This window comes from Larus michahellis, chromosome 4 (genome assembly GCF_964199755.1).
Source record: "Larus michahellis chromosome 4, bLarMic1.1, whole genome shotgun sequence".
Taxonomy (NCBI): domain Eukaryota; kingdom Metazoa; phylum Chordata; class Aves; order Charadriiformes; family Laridae; genus Larus; species Larus michahellis.
In genome coordinates, this window is record NC_133899.1 from 15065057 (window position 1) to 15092117 (window position 27061).

Consider the following 27061-nt stretch of genomic DNA (forward strand, 5'->3'; position numbering starts at 1 on the left):
TTACTTTAAAAAGTTATTCTGGGTGGGAAAAGGTGCCTTGTTACCCCTTAAATCATATAAATTTAATAAAGTATATTACAGAAGCAACTACAGATTTTAGGCAATACCAAATCTAACTAACTGGTCAGAAACTCTCTATAAATTAATATAAGACTTGCCTTCTTCCCCAGCTTCATTCCTCCTGATAACGGCCAGCATCTTGACATTTTGTAGATATCCTAGCATATAGGAATCATAGGATTAGGTTGCACATATTTTTTCTTTATGTAGCAGCTATTTAGAAAATACATTTTAATAATCTATCAACCAATTGTAGGCTATCCAGCAAATCTGGTCACGGAGGTCATGGGCCTCCACAGAAATATTTATGATTAGCCTATTTCTAGACAATTATTACCTCACCATTTTAGGAGGGAAGCAAGTGGCTGTCTGCCAATGTGGGTGCAGTAATTAATCCAAATTCTGTTTCAGAACAACAAGTTCTGATTTTCAAGACAGAAGTGGTACGCTATTAGCAACAGAAAGAGCCAGCACAAGCACTGTCCTCCTGAGGATCAGTATGAATCCAAGGAGAGGCTTAAGACCATCAAGTTATCTTGCAAGAATTCACAACTAGTCATTAGACAAAAATACAATTCCAGTCAGCCCTAACCTGTTTTAGATTCCAACTAACTAAATTTAAAAACCTTTAAAACCAATTAAAGTCTTCTTACTATGTAAATATGCGGTCTTCATTTAACTCCTTGTGAGTCAAGAATGAAATGTGTAATTATATAACATTTTAAATGTATAACACTAGAGAAATCCTGTAGACACGTAGCACATGATACTATACAGAAATAAATTCATAACTATTTGGCAATTCAGTAAGTCAATTACGAGATGAAAAACTGATTTAAAAATAGTGTGAAACATACATAGTAACTTCCAGTTTTGAAATGTGCATGTCTAAGGTTCAATAAGATAAGAGGGTGGTGTTGAGGGTTTTCTTTTGGCAAGGTTCTTGGGAGGTTATGTCTAGGTGGAAGAAATTAAGAACAATGTAACTGGACAGTGATATGTAATTAGAAGCAATATCAAGTAATAAGTCATTCATTAAACAGTTTTTTTCTTTCTTTTTTTTTTTTTAAAGTCAGAAACTATTACCAGATCTGAATTAGTTTGACAGAACCTGTATGCACAAATAGTCAGGTGCCAGCTAAAGCCTAAGCGTTATATAAAAAGTTCTGAACCAAACTCAACACATCTTTAGTTTAATGCAGAAAAAGACCTGAGCAAACAGTATATGCAAACACCTGTAACTGGCACAAATAAGTTAGTTTTCCAAGATGTATACATAGTCCCATACCAAGCACATTATAAGTAGCTCCTATCTAAATTCTTAGACAAGTTTGTTTTGTTATATTGTTACTCATGTTTCAGGCAAAATAGCCAACATTTTAAGCCTTCCTAAAACGTTTGAATCAGGAGGAGACCTGTATAGGATTTAGGTATGTCTTTGGTATAAGCCTGTTTATTTATGAAATAGTTGTCTTGAACATATTGGAGGGAAGAGGAGACTGGCATCACTTTCCTTGCTTACAAATTCCTTTTTTTGCTTTTGTGATGTACCTCTAACAGAGGCTCATGGCTGCTCTTCAGGTTCTCTGATGAGAAAACACAGACTAATCCCCATTTCTGTACTTGCAACCAATCTTGAGGCACATGATTAACACCTTGCTCAGATCCTGCCACGTCTACCAGTTCCTACTGTTCTAGCTCTCTCAGTACACATGAATGTTTCATTGTTCCCCTGTTCAGCCTTTACTTATTGACTGTACTCAGGCCCGTGACTGAGCACAGTCACAAACATTTGCCAGAAAAAGAGCATTTTGAGAACACCTCTAAAGAAGAGGGTCATGCTTCCACCCTTTTCTTTCCTCTCTTCTTCCTCTATCCATACAAACAGAGACAAAAAGTCTCCTGCTTTTCATTTTCTGCATGAATCAGTAAGAATGAGAGCACTACTCTGGGGAAGTTTGGACAAAGGAGCAAGGCTTGCATTCAGCTTTAAATGAAAGACAACTGGGGAGTTGTGATTTTTTCCTCTTGTTAGTAATTTTTTGGAAGAGTTCTGGTGGTCACCAAGAATAAATTCAGCAAGATCATACAGTATAGTAAGGGTCCACTTTATTCACATTCCTATTTATGTTTAAAATGCATTTAAAAATCATTATTATTGTCAACAAAATCTTGTCACCAGAAATAAATCAGCAAATCACATACTGGCTAAATATAACACCTTATATCAGGCGTTCTGTTAGCAGCACAAAGTAAGGATATTTATTATCAGGTATCCTTTGTCATGCCACATTCCTGTTAATTTTGCTGGGAGTTAGAGTGAGAAGACACCACAGAGTGTAACGAGGATTATAAAATTGGAGGGGGCGCCTCACTGAAGAAGCTGTCAGCCACAAAGAAATCTGATTACATGCATTATCCCTGACACTTCTGATTTACCAGAGAGGACGGAAAATTACAAAAGGCAACATTCTGTTTTTCACACCTGAGTACAGAGAAAGCTTGAGGCATTATGATGTTCTTTGATAGGAATACCTATTTCATACTGCACATCTTTTTTCCTTCTTACTGTAATATCATTTACTATTGTAGCACCTTTTGTTTCCAGCCCTTCCCCTAGATTGCCAGGGCTGCACAGGAAAGCTTTTGAGTCACAGGCTTCCTTTTATTCAGTGAGGTAATTACGACAGTATTATCCCTGGTCTCAAGAGGGAAAAAATTTTAAAACACAGTCTGGTTTGCAGTAGGATAATTCAAAGAATGCGATATGACAAGAATAGGTTGGCCATCCCAATTGGCATAGTGACACTGACCATCAGTAATATCACCATAATTTTGCCTACTAAAGATGTTGGGGTTTTAATTCCTGTTATTGTTTGCTGGTTTGGTTTTGGGGGTTGTTTTGTGTTTTTTTTTTTTTCTTCATTTCTTTCAGTTGTGTGGAGAGGACTGCTCCCTGGCTAAGGTGAAAGATTTTTTTTTTTTTTTTTTAAATTAGTAGGCTTGATTCATTAAAAAAATAAGCACATACACCAAAACAAGCCCAAAATTAAATATAAAATCTCTCGGGTACTTATAAATAAATCCATACTTGTTTTGATTATTTTGTCCATTTGCTTAAAATGAAAAGCTCTTGGGAAGATCACACATTTACAGAGCTGCCTGAGAGAAAATTTATAGCTTGTCAGCTGGATAAAGATATCATCTTCCAAAGTATTTTTGGGTGACATGGTAACAGCATTCAATAATATGTTAAACAGAAATCCTTTGCAAGCTGTGTCTATGTTCACTGTGATACTGCTAAAAAGTTTATTTCTCTCTAAAGGAAAGAAAGCAAACATATCTTTTGAACATCTGCACAGTGAAATATACAGACTTTTTCATAATTAAGGAGCAAACCCTGCCCTGGCTGGCCCAGCGGGGTTAAGGAGAAGCATTGCATAGTGCATCCATTACCACAGGGATCCTGTAGGCTAGGATTGGATTCCAACAGGCACACCCCAGGGAGGCACTTCAAGACATGATAAAATATTATAGCCCTGTCTGCCTGCATGGCCTCATATATGGTAGTAGGGAAACCTACGATATCAGCATCTTCTTATTTTAAATAATATACAACTGAAGGTATATCACACTAAGCAGCTGCCTGCCACAGTCTCAGTCTTGCTATTTCTTAATATATTATTGTAACACATGCTTCCTTTAAAATTTATGAAAAAAGTCGTAATGAAAAAAAATCTGAACTTTGTTCAGAAGAACATAATCTCTAGAACATGGGAATTTCTTGCTGCAGAACTATTCTTGCTGATGGGCATCCTACACATTTAGAAAGTTTGGACGGGTGGTAGGGAAAGCTACTGCCATAGCAATAAAATCAATCATCTCTGTATGTATCCTAAACTACAGTATTCAGGGACCAATTTCAAATAAATTGACTCCAATAGTTTCAACAAACATGTCTGTCCCTTTAGTCATCACATTACAGACAATAGTTTTCACAATCGATACGTTTCTTCCATGAGCTTCCAATCAACAGTCCTTAGAAGCGTATTACAATGGGGAGCCCTGGAATGCGACCTATCCTGGTAACTAACCAAAGCAGAATCTTCCCCAGCTGCACATCAAAGCAGCTGTAAAACTGCTTTTAGCCAGGAATTAGAGTTCATACAAAAAAATCCAACTAATTTACCCTATCAAAATTCTCCTCATTGTTGACTGTAGAATTCCTGTAGTGTTGAATCCCAAGTTTTGGGTTTTTGTTGTGGAGTTTTTTTTTTGAGGCAGAGATAAATTTTAACCTATTCTTGGAAAACAGAAAAGAACCTCTTGATTCAAACTACTACATCTGCCGCCTCTCCAATTCCATTTTGACAATTTAGCTTCCTTTTACAGTGACTGCTCTCTCTTGAAAAGTTTTATTCCACTATTCAGGTTCAGCTTTTCAAATTGTGCATTGCGTTTTCCAGGGTTGCATATCTTCCTTTTTCTCCTTAGTTAGGAAGACCACTAAGAAACTACTTCAAGCCATGGCCACTTTAACTTTTTTCCTTCTTTTTTTAACTGGTGCTTGCCATAAGCTACCAATTTTATTGTCACCTTCCTGATTGTTGTCCAACATTTAGACATTGAAAAAAGGTATCTGGAGTTTCTATCAGGGAGAAAGTACCCCCTGGGAATGAAAAACAATGCAGGGCTGCTGCATCTGCTGAATTCTAGTGGAAATTAATCTAATCTAGTTAGAGGATAGACATTGGGGCTTATTAGTGCCAGTGGCCTTCTGAAGCATATACATGCTTATCATAAATCCTCACAAACTATTTTAAATTTCATTTATCTTTATAGCTTTCTAGTTTTGTAACTTTTTTATAAGTGGTGCTTAACAAAACCATAACAAAATCATTTTACTATACAAAACTTTTTAAAACATGATTTTATACATTTTGTGCAAGCTGACAAGCAATATAAATAAGATAGGGGATAGATAAAACAGGGGGATATCTGTTTATGTCAGTACTGCTAAATACATGGCCTCAGCAGTCTAAATTTGCATGTGTCAAACCTGTAACCATATTTAAAATACTACCCCCAAAACCTACTTACCCCAAAGGATAGCGAAGAGACCATATCCTAGAAAGGAGATAAATCTCTACAGATTATCAGTACAAATTAAGCAGGGAGGTTATAAATTGCAATCCCTTGTGCTGATGAAGGAAAAAAGCAAGCAAAAAGTGAATCTTGCCCCTAAAATTCTTGGTCTAAGTGAAGCACTTCTTAAGCGATTCCCAGTTTATTATGTTTTTACCTTGAGTTTTGAACTGCAGTTACAAGACAGCAGGATGTAAATATCGTGATCTGTTTTAAGCATGTTAAAACACTATACAACTAAGTAATTTCAGCCAGTAGGCTAAGAAATGCTAGTTTCTTTGCCTTTCAGATCAGTTGCTGCATGCATTTATTTTTTTTGGTGCACCAGCAGATATTAGTTTAGACTAAGTTCTATAATTACGTACTAATACCCACTATAGTTAAGTTACAAGGCTAATGGCAAAATATCATTTACTGTTTTGGAGATCTGACAGATGTTATTTCCTACATCAAAAGGATTATATTATCTACAACACAAACTATGAGTCATGTATACATTATACTGTGTTAATAATCCACCAAGATTCACCTAGACAAGCATAATCTGGGAAAAGCCTTTCTAATATGTCTCCTTTTGTACGTATTTAATACAAACTGTACCAATCTTCCATATTCTAGGATACCCCGACAATATACAAGAAAAGTAAAACAGGACCTGAAATCCTCTGTCTCTATTCCCCCCTGTCCTGGGGAAGACGGAATAGTCACTGCACTTTCCCAATTGCAAATTTTTCCTTGTGTTCATGTGGGCATAAAAACCAAGACTGATATATTTGAGTCACCATCCTCACAGTACCTACAAGAGGACTAGGAAAAAAAATCCAGCTCTTCACAATTGCAATTCATGGAGTAACCCTCCCGAGCAACCAGGACATTAGAATGCTGATGGACAACTTCTTATCCTTTTGATGTGACAGAAGTTACCTACAAGCAAGCCTCCTGGCTAAGGCATACCTACACAGCCCACACACAGTTGGCTCAGTTTCTGTATGGAAGACTGAATTTAGTTCTTTCTTCTATAGAAACTGCAACTGATTATCTCTTCAAATTACAAGACACTAAATTGTATTAGGTAAAAACATACCAACTGGATTCTCAGAGATCTTTGTTTGATCGTAGATCCCTTTACATAGCCTTAATAGTATCAAGTCTAGTTTTTCACTAGGCAAAGTTACATAGGTAATGCTTCTTTTAATAAATGCACCCATGCCTATAAATCCTAATCGTATGCCAGGGCTTCAGTATGCCAGTTGTTCAATGAACATAAAGTTAGAAGGACACTTCCTGCCCCACAGACTTTCGTATAGGATGGGAGAGGGAAAAGAGAATGCAGACAAAAGAAAGTGGTAAGACAATAAAAGCTAGCAATATAGGAAGTAGTTACAGTACGTTGACATCCTGATATTTATCCTGTTTTGTAGGCATGACCAAAAAAAAAAAAAAAAGGGGAGTGGGGGGGAGAGGGTTTACCGCGATTTGAAGGAAAATAACAGTGTTTTGCAGGTGCGCAAAACCCTCTTCTGAAGCATGAGGATTGGCATAGAAAAATGTGAATATTTGAATTGAGTAATTAAATACAAAGGCATGGATCCTACTGTTTTGAGGCTATTGGAGGAAGGATTTAACCATTCAGTACCATTCAGAGGTGACAGACAGTAATGGAGAGGCTGTGAATGGATCTGGAGAGGAGGATGGTTTGTTTGCTTGATGCAATACGCAAACCAGAAGCATATGACCCCAGAAAGGGATCATATTCTCAAAGTCGTGGTCTAGAAAAAAAAAGAAATTTAGCAAGATAGACCTCAGCAGAGAGAAGTGCCAGAATACGTTCGTTTACTATGAAACACAGATACAGAATCTTAGAAATACAGCTTTTTTTTTTTTCTGGCTGACATAACTGTATTTGTTGAGAACTAGTGAATTATGGTACTGTGAATCAATCCTCACAATGTGGTTTTGCAAAGCATTTCACAGTCACCAGTTACACGTTTAAACAGAAGAATCCCCTCGCGCCACCACTGGCTTACACACAGATTCACTTATACACACTCCATTTTTCATGAGGTGCCCCCATCAGCCATAGACCATTACTTACAGAGAAGCCTTACTGATTTTCCTCCACTGTTTTTCAGTAAGACAAGGTTCCTATTTCCTCTGGGTCCTACCATTTCCTCTTCGTTACTTTATATCCTGAGGCACAGAAGAGCAGCTGCTGCCTTTCATTGTATTCCTCTGCTGGCTGTGAGGAGTAATTTTCATGCTTCGTGTGTGTAAGACCTTCATTATGAGAGACCCATTTTAGGCAGAAGACCTTTCTCTGGTTTGGGAAAAGACTGGGTTATTTCTTCTGTTGTATCTCTGGCCTCATAAAGAAACTTTGTTAGGCCTTCCCTGTTTGCTGAAAGTCTAGCCTGAGTTTCATCTTCCAAAGAAGCAGATCTTCATATTCTTATGCTTCATACCCCATTCGAGCTGTGGGAGCACAACCATTCACTGTCTATGCAGCAGACATGCAGAAAGATTTGGGCGCCAAGCATGAACAGCTGAGCTATAGCTAAATGCATCTCCCAGGCCAATTCATACATTGCATTAAAATTAATATTTCGGTCCCTCAGATGATGGTGCAGTAGTGAAGAAAAAGCCATGTGGATACTCTGCATCCTAATTCCAGTTTCACGGAAAGAATGGAAACTGCTGCCATAATTCTCCTGTACATAACTGCCAACATTCTGAGCTATAATTCATGGAAAGTCTCCCACAGGTTTCAATAGGTGGTAGAGAAAGGCTGGAAGTGTTAAGCTATTTTACAATTTTCATCAGTAGTTTTGGGCATTAACCCTGTTTGATCTCCATCAACACAGATGCAATTTGTCAGGCATCAGACCTTCAGGGAGCTCCCCTGGTTCTTGTTGATAGTTCTCAGGAAAAGTTCTATTTTATTATACTCCTTTACTGAAACATGGACAAGAGAACTGCTTTTCCATTTTCAGGAGAATTTCTAACAAAGCCTGTGTTAGAATCTCCATGGCTTTAGTAATTTAAGCCTAACAGGCAGACTAATTGCTCAAGTCTGAATCTCTGAACTGGAAAGAGATTGCTACCTGTAATTTAATTTATTAACTGTGCACATACCCTTAATTCTCTACAGGAATGAGGTAAAGGATAAGAAGGGAAATAATATATCTTAAAGCCATACATTTAAGTGGCTATGAATTAACTCCCTCAGTTACTGCATAATCCATCATACTTTGCTTCTCTTTTCCTCTACATATTACTGAAAAGCCTGAATAGATAAAAGGGAAACACAAAGGACTTGTGAAGAAATAAAGAGAACCACTGACACCTATACCTGGATACGCACAGCAGGAAATTAAAAACATCGTCAACATCTAGGTTTTCACTTTACCCTATTAACCTTTATATGGGGATTTTGCAGGCAGGTTCCAATTTGGAGAATAGCATAGAAGAGTCTACACAGCGAGAAGAGACTTTCTAAGCTAGAGCAAGACATTGTACAGGATAGACCACATATGGTCTCTCTATATTCTAAGACTTCAGTTCAAGGTGGTGCAAATCTGCATTAGGTTCATCACTCGAGAAACAGAGAACAGTGGTAGCATCTGCACCTCTTGTCTAGCGCATAATTTAAATAGGAAAGTAATAATCTTTTTAAAAACACAATTGGAGAACTTATAAGTGATTAAATAATAAGGGGTTTGAACTTCATGTAACTGGAATGTGGTCTCCTTTCCAGTGACAGCAATCTAATTTCATCCACAGTAAGATCTGAAATAATTTCATTACTAGAGAGGTAAAATATACTGCACATCTGTAAGTTAATCATGAGGGATGGATGGAATGTTTTCATATAGCTCACACAGGAAGATGAGATTATGATAAATGTAATCACTTCCCACTCTATTGAATAGTGTTTTCCAGTTTAACAGATACAGAGTTTTCTGGCAACATTGCACTTACAGCCCCTACCAAAAGGAACAGCTCACAATACAAAATAGTAACTTTTTGGGAAACAACGCAGTGATGTTTAAAGAACATGTTTGTCGTACTAACAAGTTCCTCTCCCACACGATGGCCATAATGCAAATCTTCAAACGTAAGTCAGAGTTTGAATGTACAGGAGCAAAAGGCATACCCTCTTAAGCTTTCAAGGAAATGCAGAGGCTGCCCCCATGTTCCATCAAGACAAAGACTTTGTGAGCATTATATTCCTTGCTATCATCTTATTTTAACTCTCTGTATTGATTTGTTGTGATCATCACCCTTCTCTCTCTCTCTGTGTCATCGGTGAAGTTACAAGTGAACATGCTCATATCCTGTAATTATTATCTCTCTCTAGTGGAAATTTATGAGATTGCCAATGTTTGTATTACAATTTACAGTGCTAGAAAATGCCTACAAGTGAACTTTATCTGCCCATCTGCCATCGAAATCTCTGAATCACGTCTCATCATTCTGATTTTCCCCAAAAATACGACTTGTGTTTATTCTTTTTCCAGCATTCTTTTTACCAGGAAGAGGGGGTGTCAAGGGTTCAAAACGTAAGCCAGGATAAATTCAAGAACACCTAATCTCACAGCATCATACAAAGCAGAAATATTCAGCTGTATTATGATACAGATAACCTTTCCCATTATTTCCCACAGAAAGTAGGAGTGTTTGTTTAAACTAAATATAACTCTATCAAATGCATATTTCTTCACTTTATATATGTCAGACAGAAGAATATTTAAAGCATTTTTTATTGTTACTATTAAGATAAAAGGTATTTTCCTTTTAACGTGTATTTTATGTACTTTGACAAGATCTGGGAAACTACCCAGAATAAAAGAACTAAATAGATTTATTTACACAGTGATATGCTGCCAACAAGTGTTGGATATGAAGGCCAGAAGTCAAGTTCCAATCTTCTGAGTCAAATCCACAATAGAAAACAATGTCACCACTTCACATTTTGTGGAAACATTGTCTGTCTTTTTTGCTACCCATTTGTCAGCACTCCATCAAGCTTCTGCCACAGCATAATGAACTGTTAGCTACCTCAGATTATTCACTGTTATTAATGTATGATCTTGTACTATTTGGCTAGATATTTTTGAAAGCTCATTAGCAAAGGTTACGTCATTAGTGAAGGCTTAGTCCTGGCAAGGCTTGGTCTGTTAGAAAGAAAGGCCAAGCTGTTAAACCATATAGTAGTTTTGCAAGTTATATTAGCTATACTTCCACACTTAGTACAACTGTGTTTATATTAGCTATTTTGTTGGCATGAGAGGAAAACATAATTACTAACAAACATTCACTCTGTAAGCAGTTAAACTAGTCAAGTCTAGCCTTTGGACTGCTCTGGAATTCAAGCACTTGTGGCATTTGATCACTTACTGTCACAAATACAGTAAGAACACACACCCCACCCCACCCCCATCTTCATCACTTTGGTAGAAACTGGACAGTGGTGTGAAAACTGACAACTTGAAAAGCAGCTGAAAGAGGGTAGAATCTCATAGAAGTCATTTAACTGGAAAGCCAAGCAGAGTAAATATCAGGTCCTAATTTAGATTATTACACCATCACGATATTGTAGTGTGAATCGGGATTTGAGAGAGTGATGATATTTAGAAATCTGCATATTAAATTAGTATTAAATGCTTTCTAGCAAGTATGAAAACAAGATAACTTAAAAGTTAGTGATAAGATAAAGACATTAACATAAAATGCTTCTTAAGAAAACATACTCAATATATTCTGTTTATATCACCAACTGGAGACAGCTGTATATGTGATACGCACAGAATAAGAGAGAACTATGAAAATGCCTGCTATCTTTAACATGCTATGCTTTTCCAGTCCACTGCAGAGAAAGCTTAAGGCATAAAGTTTACTTAGATTTATTTTTCAGAGATTCTAGGAGCTCCTAAGAGGACCTCCAGATGCTGTCAGAACACCTTTATCTTGAAATGCATAGGCCAACTGCGCCTCAGTTGCTGCTAAATGTTTTCCACCGTTCTTCCCCTACTGGCACAACACTCCCTTCACAGAACCTGAGTTTAGCATGCTGCAGCCATTAAACTTATCTTGACCCATGCAAGGGGCCAGAAGAACTGAATAGACAGGCTATTTTAATTTCCTTATAGTGAGCTTGTGAAAAAGGTCAGTATGCAGAGTGTGGGTGAGTCAAAGCCCATTGACACAAATGGCAATGTTATGTAGACGCACCAGGATGGAAGTTTGCACAGGAAGTTGCAATTTCAGCATCTGTATCAGAGAAAGGTCACACAGCAGAGGTCCCTGCCATTGGTTTGGTTGATCCTAAGAAATAAACTGATTAAAAGATGGTGGAACCATATTCTACTTTCTTCCTCCACTTTGCTTTCAAAAGCAACATAGCATAGCAACACATAATCTGGGTACTGGGATCACTCTTACGTGAGCATGGCCACATACTCCAAGCTGCATCCTGCTTTAAGCTAAATTCTATCCCAAGTCACAGCAAACATTCAGTCCATCCCACTTACCATCTTGTCTGAATAGACCCTACTCTATACATTTTACCTTCAGAACCTTAACATTTTTATTTCAGCCACATCCTTTCTCCTTGGCATATGTTCCAAGAAATATCAGTGAAGTTTTTTAAGCAAAGAAGGGTTATTTATATGATGCCTAATAAGTGGTATATAATATCCATAGATATTAAGTGCTTTCTAAAGCACATATATGCAATGTTGGCAAGATATCTAGAATTAATCTTCGTATCCTTGTACGTGCAGAAATAAAACCATCAAAATCGAAGTCTCACAAAACATGCTTTCTCAGCGACTGATAGATCTCCCTTATTTCTCATTTTGTGGAACAGCAGAGTATGCCTTGCCCTTTCTAGTATATGCATTTATTTATATTTCCTCTTGAACTCCCATAATTGGGGAGGAGTTTCCCAAAGGAAGGCCTTCCAAATAGTGTTCCATGTCAACTTGTGACTCTGAAGCAAACTAGCTGACATGCCAGTATCTTCCAAGGGTGACATATCTACTCCCCTGATATATGAGCACCTTGAACTCAATGTTATGTAGTCCAAATTGCAGGGATGACTAGATCGTGATGCAATTCTGCTGATTTAGTAGGATTGCATAGAGGTGCATTCGGTTTGTGGAACTCAGCAATGTTTTCATCTCTATTTTGGAAGTGTACCGGAGAAAGACAACTCCCCTGCAGACTGCCCAATTAGCTCCCACTGCTAGTACTATGACAGATATTAGCTTTAAAAAATGAAAAACTGCAGCATGCCATGTGGATAGTATTCGTTCGAAAGTAGGCATTCTGCTCTGCTTCCTGCACTCTTGTTTTTAATACTATTGCCGTCTTCTAAATACCTGCTATAGTCTGAAATGACAACCCTTTCATCCTCTTTCCGTTTCTACCCCCATATTGACTTCCTAACATACATAGATAAGGACAAAGTATAATCACACTACAGACGTTAGAATCTAACCTTTTATATATACAGCACTTATGGATAATATCAATATAACAATAAAAAAATCTCCTGAGGAACTCAGTAGCACTCTTACAGTCGCACAAGGTCAGTGAACATGTAGGAAAACAGCATTTGTCCCATAATAAAAATGTCCCCACTACACATAAACAAACTTTCAAGACCCACTCCATTTTCTTCAAATAAACTTTCTTTTTTTTTTTTTTTAAAAAACAGTGAAATTGAGGCTCCCAATTACTTAGTTCCTTATTTCCAGATTTAATATCCTGTGTTACTAAAACAGTTTTGAAAATGCTATCCCAATCTAATAAAAAAAAAATGAGTTGAAAATTACCCTCTTCAAATGTAGCACTGATACTTATTACATCACTAGCTCTTTTTTTTGGGGGGCATTTTTAGATACATGGCAGTTATGTGTATGTTTTTGTGGATGACCTTTAGAAGTTCATTTTATACTTTCAGTTTCCAGTAAAAACACTATTTGTAGGATTTGCTCATTGTCCAGAGGGCTTGCAGATACTGTCCAAAATTTTTCCTACTGTTCAGTGGTAGAAAAGGTGAAGAAAACTATTATATCATATTCTATGATACTAGAGAAGAGTTAAAGAGAGTGATTTATGGGAAGGAGCCATTAATCTTTCATTTCAGAATGCAATTGCTATAAATGCTATAGACTCTTGCAAAACTTTTTCCCCTCTAGCATGAGTTGTAAAATATACTAAGAACTGCAGTCAGTGGGGAAGGACTACCACTATCCTAGCTTTGCTTCTCACAGCCATAGTGGGGGTAACTGGGTTTTACTGGACAGTGAATAAAACTAGGAGCACAGGGATCAGTGTAGAATTTAGTTTCCTTTGTATTCACTTTCATTTTTTGAATTAAGTCTCTGCTGCAGCAACAGCAATTAAAAACATTGTTGAGATTAAATTTAGGAAAAAAGTGTGTATGTGTATATTTATATTTGTGAGACATTTTCATCGGGTGATACAAAACAGCTGAAAGTAGGAATTTCTGTGAGAGGCACACATTCCTGTCATCAGTGGCCAAAAAATCAAATCTCATTGGGGCTTTCCTTTGCTGAATTCAAAGCACTGCCATTGATGACCCCACTGTTCCTCACCATGGACCAAAAGTCACACACAAATAGGGTTTTAACATGCTCTGCTGGCCAGGTCAATCCCTTTGCAAAAGCATTATGGTATTAGCCTGTCATTTGTTCCCATGTTATTTGTCCAATTCTATTAATGCTGCAGGAGTACAGAGAAGGTAGAGGAAAAGGAAGTGTGATCCGTAGCTGGTACATCTGGATTCCCCTATTTTCAGAGAAACTATAAAAATAATTAAGCTTTTTATATGAAAGACATACTGCCCTATTCTTGTGACTCACCCAGCATCAAATGTAGTAGCTTTGCTCAGTCACAGAAACACAAAACAACTTAGGTCCAACCCCCTTGCTCAAAGCAAGTGCAAGTAGATCTGGTGGAACAGGGCTTTGTCCTGTCCAGTTCTCCGAGGATGAAGATCCCATGACTTCTCTGGGCATCTGTTCCAGTGTTTGATCACCCTCACACAGTGAATACATTCTCTTCATATGTAATTGTAGTTTCCTGTGTTCTAGTTTGCATCCATTGTCTCTCATCCTGTAGCTGTTTACCCCCTGGGAAGAGTCACTCTCTATCTTTTCTATACCTTCCCATTAAAGGGATATAGAGAGCAGTAAGGTTTCCCCTTCTTCAGGTCCAAATAACCCAGTTCTCTCAGCCTCTCCTTGTATATCACGTACTTCAACCCCCTGGTTATCTTAGTGGCCTTTTGCTGAATTAACTCCAGTATATCAATGTCTCTCTGCTACTGGAGAGCCATTAAAAGGTTTCTAGCACTCATGTAGCAGACAGATGCATCTCAGTTAACTGACTGTAAAAGGTTTGAAATTCTTTCAAAAGTAGCAGTGGAATATTTTACAAGTGGATCATAAACTGTCATACTTTTGCATTTTATCTCCTCCATCTTGCACAAAGCTTTTACACGCTACAATATACATGATTTAGTATATATATAAATACAAGAAGCTGTCAAATTTCTGTTTTCTAAAGTTTTTCTGCTGGAATTATTAACTGGAAACTAGGACACAGTCTGCGTAAGCCCTTCCTTCACTCACAGTAAAAGAGACATAGAGACATATTAACAAGGACATCAGGACTTTGAAAAGTGTCATAGCTTTGCTGTCCTAGATTTAAAAAGGAAATAGCAATGCAGTGTCTGCTACACTGAGACTGACTCCTGGGAGCCAGCGGGAAAGCAGATGAAAAGCAACTTTCTAAATTTAAACCTCCAAATAGAGAGATCTTGCAAAGACCTTAAAGTGAAACCTTATCCCACTTTTAGAAACAATAATTTCTCTTAATGTGCTATTTCTATATAGAAAAATAAAAGTACAGGGATTACGTCACCTCAAAAATACATGGAAGGATAATCATGGATTCTGTGCTTCAAAAAGAAAGGTGGTGCAAACACCAGCCTTCCCTTTGTTAATATTGACAAAAGCCAAAGGAAACAAACTTTCTCTTGGTCACACTATATGTTGCAAAGCATGGTTCAACAGAGTCTGTGCAAATGGAGGGAGCCCAGGCAAAGCAACGACCTCATGTGAGCTGCTGTGCTGGAGCAAATATTGCTTCTTTCTAAGAAAACACTGTGTAGATCCCTGCATAATACTGCATCTGCACTGCTAATACTAGCAGAATGCCTCACATTTTCTCCAGTTGGTTTTCTGAAGCACTCAGAGGATCTCCGTAGCTCCAACAGTCAGCCAGGTCACATACAATAAATAAATCAGGAACCTACTAAAATGTGCAGTCAGCCAATAATATAGCTTTCAGTTTTGCCTTTTTTTTTTTTTTAAAAAAAAAAAAAAAACAAACCACCAATGGACACCTGGAGGCAAAATGGGGATTCAAGACCCCTAAATCCCATATTAAATTGATGACTAGATTACTCAGATATATTAGCCTACATCATACGCATAAAATCTTTGACCTCATTTAAGCTACTGCAAAAACAGAGACACAAAGATGGCAGAGAAAAACATATTTAAAATTAGACACTGAGATATTCAGACAGCATGTGCTAAATGCTGTTTTATTCACTGTCAGGGAGGGAGTGCTGGAATTGGGAAGTTCCATAAAAACTGAAAATGACAGTGGCTCGTGTAGTGAGAAGGAAGTGAGAACTAATCCAGCTAGCTCCTCAGTCTGTCTATAGGCAACGAAATTCTTTATGTTTGTTTTGTATGATTCTCCAAAGAGTTTAACCCCAAATGTGTTAGCTATGAGCCCCTGGCAGATACATAAGGCTGATAGTTAACAGGGACAAGAGTTAGAGACCTCCTGCAAACTCCTTGCCTAAAACGCTACAGTTGCATGGAAGCATCTGACCTTTGTTGAAAGTCATACCAGTGTAAACAGAAGTGTTGTCTTTCCATAACAAGTACTTGCATAACTAGGGCAATCCCCTGAACAGACGAATTCAAGTACCTTTACAAAATACAGGGAAGCAAGACTATAGCTGGAAATGACCTGACTCACAAAGAATCTCTGTCTGTCTATTCTGCTTTCATTTATACTCAAGGAAATAATCAGAAAGGTTGTCACTTCCACTGTTATGTGTAATGGTTCAAGAACATCAACCATCCCTCCTGATTTTCTTTCTCACCAAAAGAGGTGTTTTGGGGTTGTTTTTTTTGTTGTTGTTGGTTTTTTTCTTTTTTACTGTGGTATTGCCAGTCTTAGCCTCTGACATTCAAATCTCACTTAGTGTGACAGTTGGTGTTGTTTTCTTCAGCTCACATTTGTTGCTTGTTTGCAGTGTCATTTTCTACCGTTATCTTTTGGGAAATAAGGTGTTAGTGGCACATCTAGTATTTTAGACTTTTGCTGTGCCAATGCTATGCTTTTGGATGCTGATAGATAAAATTGGTGGAGCTTTTACATTATATAATTATGGGAAAACTATTGAAAAAGGGCTTTCATCTGAAAGACTTTAAGATACCATGGGGGAAAAAAACCACACCTCTGCAATTCAGTAAGTGAAGGAAATTACAACCTATGCATAAACTTCATAAGAAACTACTTTTATCTCTGAAATATTGTCAGTGCCAATATTATTAATAGTTTTCTGACGGACAATGTAAAACCTGAAACTCCATAAGCAGCCAACTAGTAAAAACAACCAAAATGAGAGCACAGAAAGGGGGGGTTGAGGTTGGTTTAGTTTGGTTTTATTGTTGGGGATTTTTGTTGGGGGGTTTTTTGTGTGTGTTTTTTTTTGTTTGTGGATTTTGCCTTTTTTTTTTTTTTTTAAAGAGCTACTAATAGAGAAAAAATGCACTGTTTTGAACTGTCCTGTTCTTATTTTTTAATTAAATATCTAAGGGGCACACAAGTATCAGCCATCTTGATACAATACTGTTAAAATGGATCTCTAGTCTTGCCTGGCTCACCACACCACTTTGGAACCTTAGTCCGTTATACCACTGAATAACCTGAGAAAGGCTTAGAAATAAAAATACTAAGATGAATTCAAACGAATTATAGGAGGAAATGGGCAGGGAAGAATCTGTTCCTTTTCAATACAACATTTAGGAAGAGGCAAAGTAAATACAGCACAATCTCAATCACTGAGATGCCAAGAAAAAGGATCAACTATGTTTGAAACAAGTGATTTATTATGGTTTATATAGTCCATGTACGCACCCACATCCCCCTACAGGGATCTGGATACCAATGTCACATGGACCTTCACCTACTACAAACTGGGAAGGCGGCCAAGAACAACCTTTCCGCTGGCCTTTGATGGCTATGTTTTCTATCAAGCCAAGGAAAATTGCAGGATACTCAAAAAGTGAATGCATTTCTATGCTTCAAAAATCTGGACTGATTATTTTTTGTAAAGAAAATCTCAAAGAAAAACCATCATAAGATCCCTGACAAGCAATACTCACATAGTGAGTATCTGTATTCTGCATGCCCATATTGCTATACCATACAATCGTTAAAGATATTGTAGAAAACCTAATATGGAGTCCTTTGCATTAATATCAACTCTTTGATTTCTGAGCATTATCATTTTTAATTTACTTTTTCCTTAGTAAATATTACAGTTACTAAATATTTCTAACAGTTTCCCCTAGCACTGGAACTTCTTTAAGTGAAAGTGAGACAGCACATCTGAGCAAATATATTAGAGGTTGGCCCAATTCACCAGCTGGCTCTGAAAAATCCCTCTGGCCTTCAGGGATAGGGTACAGGGTCATACATAAAGGATATCTGTTCCCTTATGAATGGGCAGCCAGAGTAGAAGTGGAATATCTTAGGATCATCACAATGGCAATGGACACTTATGTTTTTGCAACTGATTCATGCCCCAATAATGAAGTCCCAAAACCTGGGGACTTCTGTAAGTCCCTCGTGCTCCATCTACATTGCATTAGGTCCATGTTCTATATAGATAGAGCATGCAGGATTTGTGCCCAATCTGCTGTGTCTAAGTAGCTGCATAACACTAACTGCATACCTTACGAGAATGTTACAGTGCTTTATTAAATAAAAATATAAATTTTAAAAAATTAAACTTTCTGCAATCAGAAAACTTTGCAAAGTTAATCTTTATAACCTGTAAGATATTGGCACATCATAATTTTACAAATTGAAATGCAGCTATTTGATTTCCTCGATAGAAAGTACTACAAAATTGCAAGGAATCAGGACAAAAAATTCACTACAGTGGTTTATGCTCAAAGCCAGAGAAGCTTAATATAGGCTGGAATGCATATGTTCAGCTAGACGTCTCCCCATCTCCTTACTCCCCAAAAGGCTTTTATTATGTATGGGAACAGTTTCTCATGTTTATAAATTGCAAAATTAACACGACTTGACCATGCAACTTAAATTCAATCAAGAATCAATCACTTTGAAGTTACAGCTACATTATAGTGTTAAGGAATGAAATTTGTTCACTAACTAATCAACTATACCAATGTCCTTCGTGGTTTCTAATACTCATAGACAAAATCATAAGTATTATGATCATCAAGGGTTATTTTCTTCATGGATTCATGACAGTGTTGCTGTTTCATGTAGTATTCAGCACCTTGAAGGGAGGTGCTTGGTACTTCTCTGATTTAGTCATAAAGGTCCAAATTAATTTACTCTTGGAGGAAATAAATTTGAAGTTTGCCAAAGGCTAGCAAAGCAGCTTACCTTATTTCTGTTACGACATCAAATGGCAAACAACAAAAATCAATTCAGAGGGAAAATTTCCATTACTGAGGATTAGAAATTATTTTACTGTTACACCTTTGCAAAGTGATTCCTGGAATATTTTTGTACACCTCTATTATAAATCCTATGATTATTACACTGCAGCAGCATTTTGCACCTGAACTTGAATTTAATTTTCTATTTTTCTCTAAAGATACTTAGTATTAAAGGGTACTTACTGTGTCTCAGTTACTTGGATTGATGGTAAATTTTATCTCAGAAGAGTAATGCGAATGAAGTGTTCAAACCTCCAGATACCTATTGCAGTGCGTTGGAGAGAGGCCAGTTTTCACTCACAATGTTCTTTGACTAAATTGAATCCAGATGTTTACACGGAATAAAATATTAACAAATGTCTCCCAAGGGCAGCCAATCATTATTGAGTGCTTTAATAACCTAAACCAAAAATTCTTTAAGGTGACAACTAGCCTTTAGCCAGAAAGATACTTTTCCTTGTTTTAGTTTATATTTTTAATAATGCAGGGTGTATTATCCTAATTTAATTCCAGCTTGTCATCAACAAAATACTTATCTGGGATAATTCTGAAAAAGCTGTACAACAAACCATTTGTGAAAGCAGTAATAACTTATTTCTAAACAGATGGTTCCAATTTTGGTTTTTGTTTTGGTTTTTTTTTTCCTATATACATAAGTTACTTGTAGTTTTATTTTTGAAACACAAATCAGGTATCTTTGAGAAAGAGATTTAGACATAAAAGAAAAGTTGTATTTACATTTTATAACTGCTTCAATAGCCCACCATTTTGTCCCTATAACAATATAGTACTATTTAATAGCATTCCAGCTCTTGAAGATTAAATTCATAGAGACGCTACTACTAAACAGCAATTTCATGGAAAGACATTTCATCTTTACATTTCTTGGGAAAAATACTTGACACTGTCTAAACAAACATATAGTTTATTTGTGTCTGCAGCTTGTACACATACAAATCTAAATTCTAGATTTCATAGAAGTCAGTGTGAAGCTGACCTGCGAGGACTTGATACCATGTCAAGAAACTAATATGTATTTTCAGTATGTTCAAGCATACAGCAAGGTAGTGTGAGATTTTTCATTTACATTTCAACTTCCTTCTTGAGTAGTCGGGCCTAATTTGCTTTATTACAAACTTGCAATATGCAAGAGGCAAAGTTACAGTCCATGTTAGTTCAAAAAAGTATTTTGATAATTAAAAATGTATACTAAATTTTCTTATGTTTTTAAAATTTATTTTTCTTACACTCTTATATGCACTTACCAACTTATATCCCCCCAGTCCAAATACAAGACAGCTTTCTGTCCTTGGAGATTAAGGATGCCCATTCCTCTCATATGCAGAAGTCTTACCCTGAAGTGCCACTAGTTTAGTCAGGAACATTCCTTCATTACTAAGATTCTCCAGGCACAAATTTCTTTCTTCCTCAAAACTGCTCTCTGGCAAAGCTTGTCCCCCTTCCCTGTCCCACCTGTTGCAACCATTTTGCATGCAATGAATTTCTAGCCTCCTGATTTACCAGACATATTTACACCATCAGAGTGGTAAAACATGGCTGTCTCATGAGTAGAAAAACATGTCCCAGAGACTTCAAGAGCAAGTATTTTTGTCACCAGGAAAATGGTTTACATTACATGTCTGTTAAAATACAATATATGGATAGAAAAGCTGAAATTCTACATAAGGCATAGACATTTCTAGAGCATCTTGATACATAAATGCTCAGAGGAATTACTACTAAGTTCAAAGAATGCTCAAAAACATCAGGTACACTGGAGAGTTTAACCATTCTATTTCATACTTCCCTAAAACAAGAGATGGAAATATGTGGAACATGTTAAAAGCTTTCAGTGCATTTGTCATGCGAAGAGACAATGGAACATGCAAAAATGCATCAGCTAAGACTCAAGTACTATGCACAGAGAAATACTTGTGGCACTTACCCACTAGACATGCAAAGACCAAGCCAACGCAAACACAGATGGTGAATCCCTTTTCAGACCCTATCTGGTGTCAAAGGCAGGAGAAGGTATCAAATGAATTTTGCAACCTAAAAGTACGTGAGGAATCCAAATTCCTCGATCTGCTTTGCAACAACAGTTGAGTACACTAAACCAGCCAGCGATGCAAGAAGTAGACTTTCTGGTCTTGCTTTTCAGTTTGCTACCGAGGACCTCTTTCAGAACTTGTATCAGGATAACAGACTCACAAGCCTGCTTACCCATAGATATACACATGGCTACTACCTTCTCTTCTACTTTACTTGAATTTCGTATCAGTTACTGAAATGAGATACTAAGCATGTCAATAAAAAAAAGTCCCATGTTACACTGACATATGGAAGAGATGTCACAGAGTGGATCCTTTACATAGACTGGGTGGTGTTGCTGAAAATATTCTGTATTTATATCATTTGGATAACAAGATTTGGGCCTACATTTTCTTTTGAAGACAGACTCTTGATACTTACTAGCTGACAGAGAAGCAGTAGCTTCCAGGAATGTACTCAGACGCTACAGAGATAACTGTAGCGCAGTAGTGCACAAATCTATAAAAACTGGATTACAGTTCACTCCTTCAGGCCCTTCTCCTCCCCTTGAGGATCCTAGCCTATTAGTTTAAGGGGGTTATGCACTCAGGTTCCCAATATATTTCCCTGGGAGCTTCTAGTTCTTTTAGACTTGTTGCAAAACTGTAGTCAGAAACAGATAGTACCACTCCTTTTAAATTGCAGCTATTCCCCCTTTCCCAATTATCAACTCTTTGTTTCAAATGCCATATCTTTTAAATAAAGTATCAGGATCTGGCCTATCATTTTCCCTTGATCATTTCACATTGTAATGCAATCAAAGGGAGGGTGTGCTTAAACCTTAGAGAACGAGGTGTCCATGCCAAGGCTTGGTGTTTAATTAATCTTCATTCATATTTAGTTCCAGAAATTTATTTATAGCATCTTTGAAATGTTTCACTTTAGAACTTAGATAATGGGCTGAGAGTTGCAAAGGAGTAGGATACTGACTATATTTATGGTGTGCAAGTGCTACAGAATAAAAGTAACAGGGTTGTAACATAAACAGACCTGCACTTTCACATATGAAAAATTTCTACAGCTACCCAAAACTGAACTGAAAATAAATAATAAGAAGGGGAAAGTGGGCAATTTTTGACTTCGCTAGTAATGACACTCATCTCCATATGAAAGACAAAAAGTAGTTGAAATTAAAATATTCACTGATGATCTGAAATCTGTGCTTTTTCTGAGTTACATTATATAACATCTGTATCTTCTGTTGATTCTGGATTTGTCTATATTTATGCAGGTGCTTTAGTAGGAAAGAGAGCTTAATGTTTTTAGGCCAAAATATCTTATCCTGACCATTAATTCACAGTACCTTTTATCTTGAGGGAGCCAAGAAAAAAAGACCTCATGGTTTAGCTTTTCGGTATAGGCAAGTCATTGAACAAAACAAGCAAAACAAATGGTCAAGTCATTTTAATGAGGATCAGGCAGTAAACCAAATACCTAACCACTTCAGAGGTTCTTGGTCCCTCTAAATAAAAAAAATAAAAAAAATTTAAAAGTTTTATTTGTTCATACCTTTCTTCTCCCTCTAGCTTAATTTTATTTCTCTTTTAGGATCTTCACAATCCTTTCTTCCCTTCTTGGGCTCCGTGGCTATGTACATACAAATAAATAAGATTAGCCAGAACCTAGTCTATGACCATGAGGACAAGTGGTACACAGCGCAGCCTACATCTAGGGGGGCTGAACTCCCATCTTTTGCACACACACACACTAACACACACAGGGGTCCCTCCTTCCCCCAAGCCCAGCCCTGCGCTACCCCCCCAGCCACACCTTTACACTGCCTGGGGAAACGCTCTGCCTCAGGGAGCATGCTAACTATTGAACAGCATGGATGACTAAGGGTCAGCACGCGAATCTGTGCCCCAGTCCAGCTTAGTTTGCTGGTACAAAGTAGAAAAAACCCCCTCTTTTTCTTTCCCCCCTGTAGCCCATCTTTTCCTTTCCATATGTTAGGAAATTTGCAGTCAGACCAGACATTCCCCTCCTGCGATGGAATTTTACTTCTGTGAAATGTCTGGGAAAAGTCATAGCACCACTCAGAAAGCAACAGTTGGTAGCTTCCTACTTAGACTGTATTTGAAAACATGCTTGTAGCTGTATGTTTCTACATTCCTTTTAGCTGGAGCTCTTCTGGGGTTATTGTTTTGCCTAGTACTTCTTGGTGAGCATCCAGCTGTCACTAAGGAAAAATATCAGTAAGTTAGGCCATCAGCACTGTTTTTCTTAATACACAGAAACCAGAAAAGCAAAGCAAAGAAGTTATCAAAAAAAGAGATGACAGATTCGGGCATACAATACAAATTACATAAAAAATGCTGATACCACCAGAAAATCAGCTCACTCAAAAGGACCCTTAGCCTTAGATAAAAATTAAGAATATTAGGTTGATTTGGCTGTATTGTAGAACTTGAAATTCTGATTTCCACATAGTTTGCAGTCTTTGCTGCGCCACATCCTGAAACAACCGAACGGCTATGATCTGCTTAGGACCTATCAACATATATGCTTATGCTTTCACCTACCATTATAGTGTCTGAAAACTTTCTATATACAAATTAGTAAAGTCCAAAGTGTATTTCATAAAATCTTTTTCATGTCTCTTTCTTGTGAAGTCAAATATTTGAGACCTTTACTTAAAAAACTTAAAATTAATTTTTGTCAAAATAATTACTTTGTGCTGTCTGGGTTTTCTTGGGATGAAGCTTGTATCCAGATTATATATGTAATTCCAACAGTAAGGACATTTTTTCCATGAAAATTTTGCTGAAGTTCCCAAAGATGTTCAGTGTCTGGGTTTAATCTGCCCTAGAAGCATGTTTCTAAGCCAGAACCACTTAAATGAAAAAAATTTTATCCAGGACTTTATGATCTACATTGTCCTATGGAATCACAGCTGTTGTCTTAGCATTTGAGAGACTGAAATTCCATCTTCAGTGTAGCTGTGGTTTGATCTATTAACCACTGTGTCTCGTCATGAAATTAATGAAAAAACCTTGGAAGACAACATGTTATGTAAATTTAATCTGTGTAACAGCAGCATCATTCTGCCAAACATTACCACTGGATAAATCTAATTTCACTAAGTGTGACTGCCACAATATACAACGTTCTGAACTTTGTTTAGAAACAACCTGAACAGCCCCAACAGTTATATAAGACAAGAGTTAGAGACATGATAATGAAAAATTCAAGCACAGGACTGATGACAGGAGCCACACCTAGAGAACATGTTTAGTATGTACAGTCCTCTTGAGAAGGAAATTATGCTGGTAAATAGGAACCACAGAAGAGGCAAACTTTCTCTTTGTAATAGTATAGCTGTCACAAGGGAGGAATCAATGTCACAAGCAGTTTGAACTTAAAATAATAAATTATGTTAAACAGAAGAGGAAACAAGTTCAGATGCAAATACCTCCAACACAGTGCTTCACAGCCTAAACAAAGAATGTTGCTTTAAGGTCGATACAAGACTCTGAGCAAATCACTGGAACTTATCTGCAAAGTTATCCCAGATGGTCTGTCTTGGCTTGACACCACAGTAGCTGCCTCAATGACAGGAGTGATAAAACTCAGTCATTGTGTTAAGATAACTAGGCAGCTAAGGGAGTATATCGCCATTTGGAAATTCCCTGGAGAATTTCAATGAGCCAGTTAAATGTCAGATATTATCAGTGTTTAAAAGAGACCAGCACACCCTCTTGCAGATGCACTGGGATGAGTGTAGGGATTTCCTGGGAGACATAGGAAATGGAACTCATCCCAGAACCCCAAACAAATGAGTAAGAGGAGGTTACAGAAAAAGCTTTATTTTCAGAATATGCATCTTTATTAGTGGTCATTTATAAATAAAGCCTCATAACCAGAAACAAAGACTCATTCAGTATGAGAATAGCTTAAGAAACACACTCTAGAACTACTAGATTCAGACAAGAAACAAAAATCCTCCTAAACTTTGACCAATAAATAACACCCTATTTGCCTAAACAAAGCACTTGAAATGGGTATAAAAAAAATTCCTTAGTATTAAATTTCAATTTCTGTGACCTCTGACTTTCCTCAGATTCTCCTCTTCTGCCTATTACCACTTCTCATTGCATTAATTTTGTGTTAACTCATAAGCTCCTCTAAGGCATGTTCTGTTCCTATCACACACTATTTAGCTCCCAGTAGGATGCCTGGGATAAATTTACTCTAGAAACATGCTAGAAACTCACCAAATAGTGATCACATGAGTATTCCCTAGTTGTGAACAGACTGGAAATAAATATCAACTTTATCCAGCTATCTGGTAAGAATTTTAGAGTAAAATTCAAATGAATATTGGCCTTTACAAAATTTCATAGGGACAGATTATGCAATTCTTATGTATCATTCCAATGAGCTAGTGACTACTCAAGTGAGTACTGCTTGAAGAAAACAGTGTAAATGCATATTGAGTGAGAACAAATATCTAATATTGAGATTATGTGGTAGAAGAAAAACTCCAGAACTTTCATCTTTCAAAAAATCAAAATTTTTAGAAATAGCAGAATTATCATCTTGTATGTGCTACCACCTCATCATTTAATATGTTGTGTTTTGAATTTCAAAACTTAAAAAGCTAAACTGGAGCTACTTCATCATTAAAACCAAAACTGAATTTGCCCAAGTGAAAGTTTTAAGATTTAATCCATAAAGAACTGTCTTTATATATGAAAAATGCTCTGTAAAGAGCAACTTATTTGGTAGCATAAGGGAAAAGAACTTCCCAATAATTAAATACATCTTTCAAAGGCTCCCTCACTGAGCTTGCTTAGGCTTACAAGTATTTTTTTAAATAGCATGTAAATATTTGAGAGCAAGAGGAACAAGGTGTCTATAAGTTTTACTTACTAAGAATAAGCAACAAATACCTGTTGAAAAGGCAGTTTGTTTCTGATTTAGAAGTAAGGGTTCTTTTAAATGGTACTCTTATAAAAGAAAAACCAAAACAAAACTTGGTTTCTTGTTCAGCCACTTTCAGAAAGTCTGCAGAGCCAACACATAAAAGTTCTAAGTATTAGAGACAATGTTTTTAATCCCTTTAATGAGGTATCAGTAATAGCCTTTAGGGTTCTCTTCCAATCAGCAACGTCCTTAACCCACTTGCTGCTCTGCCACATAGCTGTGAAGTGCACCCTTCCTTCCCTCCCAGGGTCTTAATTATTACTTCCTCCAGTGGACACAACGATCCAGTCTAATTTTCACTAGACATTGTTGTGGAGTGGGAGCCTCTTCTACAGACAGTGCCATATGGAACTAAAATGTTAACTCTAAGTTAAGTGAGTTCTTTGGAGCCTTCAATGGGCACTTTAAAACGTGCAAGATAATAACTACTGCTACCCACAAAAGCTTAAACAATCACCTGTAAATTTAGCAACATTTTCACATACCCCAAACTAAAAAAATAATAACTATTCAGAAAATATAAATATATTCAGAGCCTGTAAGTCCATGCCAGAAATGTAAATTCACTTATGTCTTCTATGCCCTGGTCTACAAGCACAGAATTAGAAAGACAGTAGGTCAATTTTGGGTGAATCAACTCTTGCTGCATCTTTCTCTCAGTCAAAACTAGGCCATCTACTTGCTCTGGATGAGAATATTTTAAATAAACCCATTCCTGTGAAATTTATCCTAGATACTTCTGTTAAGCCCTAAACATTTCTGAACAGTAAGAAGCACATGCTAAATCCTATTTCAAAATAAAGCAAATGAGTTTAAATACCTGCAGCAACAATGCTATGGATAATGCTAACTAAATCTGAACTTTCATAGAACACAGAGATCTTTGACATCAATTTTGTCATTTGTCTCAGAAATGAGAATATTTACATGAACAATAGTTTTGGAGCTGCCACTGCAATGTATTGACTAGAAAAACTACTCTGATCATGTCCAGCTCTGCAACCCTACACACTGACCTTTCC

At 37.0% G+C, this 27061-nt stretch overlaps 1 protein-coding gene across 5 annotated transcripts in view; it reads right to left on the minus strand.

Annotated features, from left to right (window-relative positions):
* SIAH1 (siah E3 ubiquitin protein ligase 1) overlaps window positions 1-27061 on the minus strand; it is a 77891-nt gene that overhangs the window by 25163 nt on the left and 25667 nt on the right. For 2 of the 5 annotated variants that reach the window (XM_074583073.1, XM_074583077.1), the window contains exon 2: window positions 159-218. The exons of the other annotated variants lie outside the window; for them this stretch is intronic. In XM_074583073.1, the coding sequence (XP_074439174.1) occupies window positions 159-218 (60 nt within the window). The remainder of the gene's footprint in view (window positions 1-158; window positions 219-27061) is intronic. 5 annotated transcript variants of the gene reach the window in all.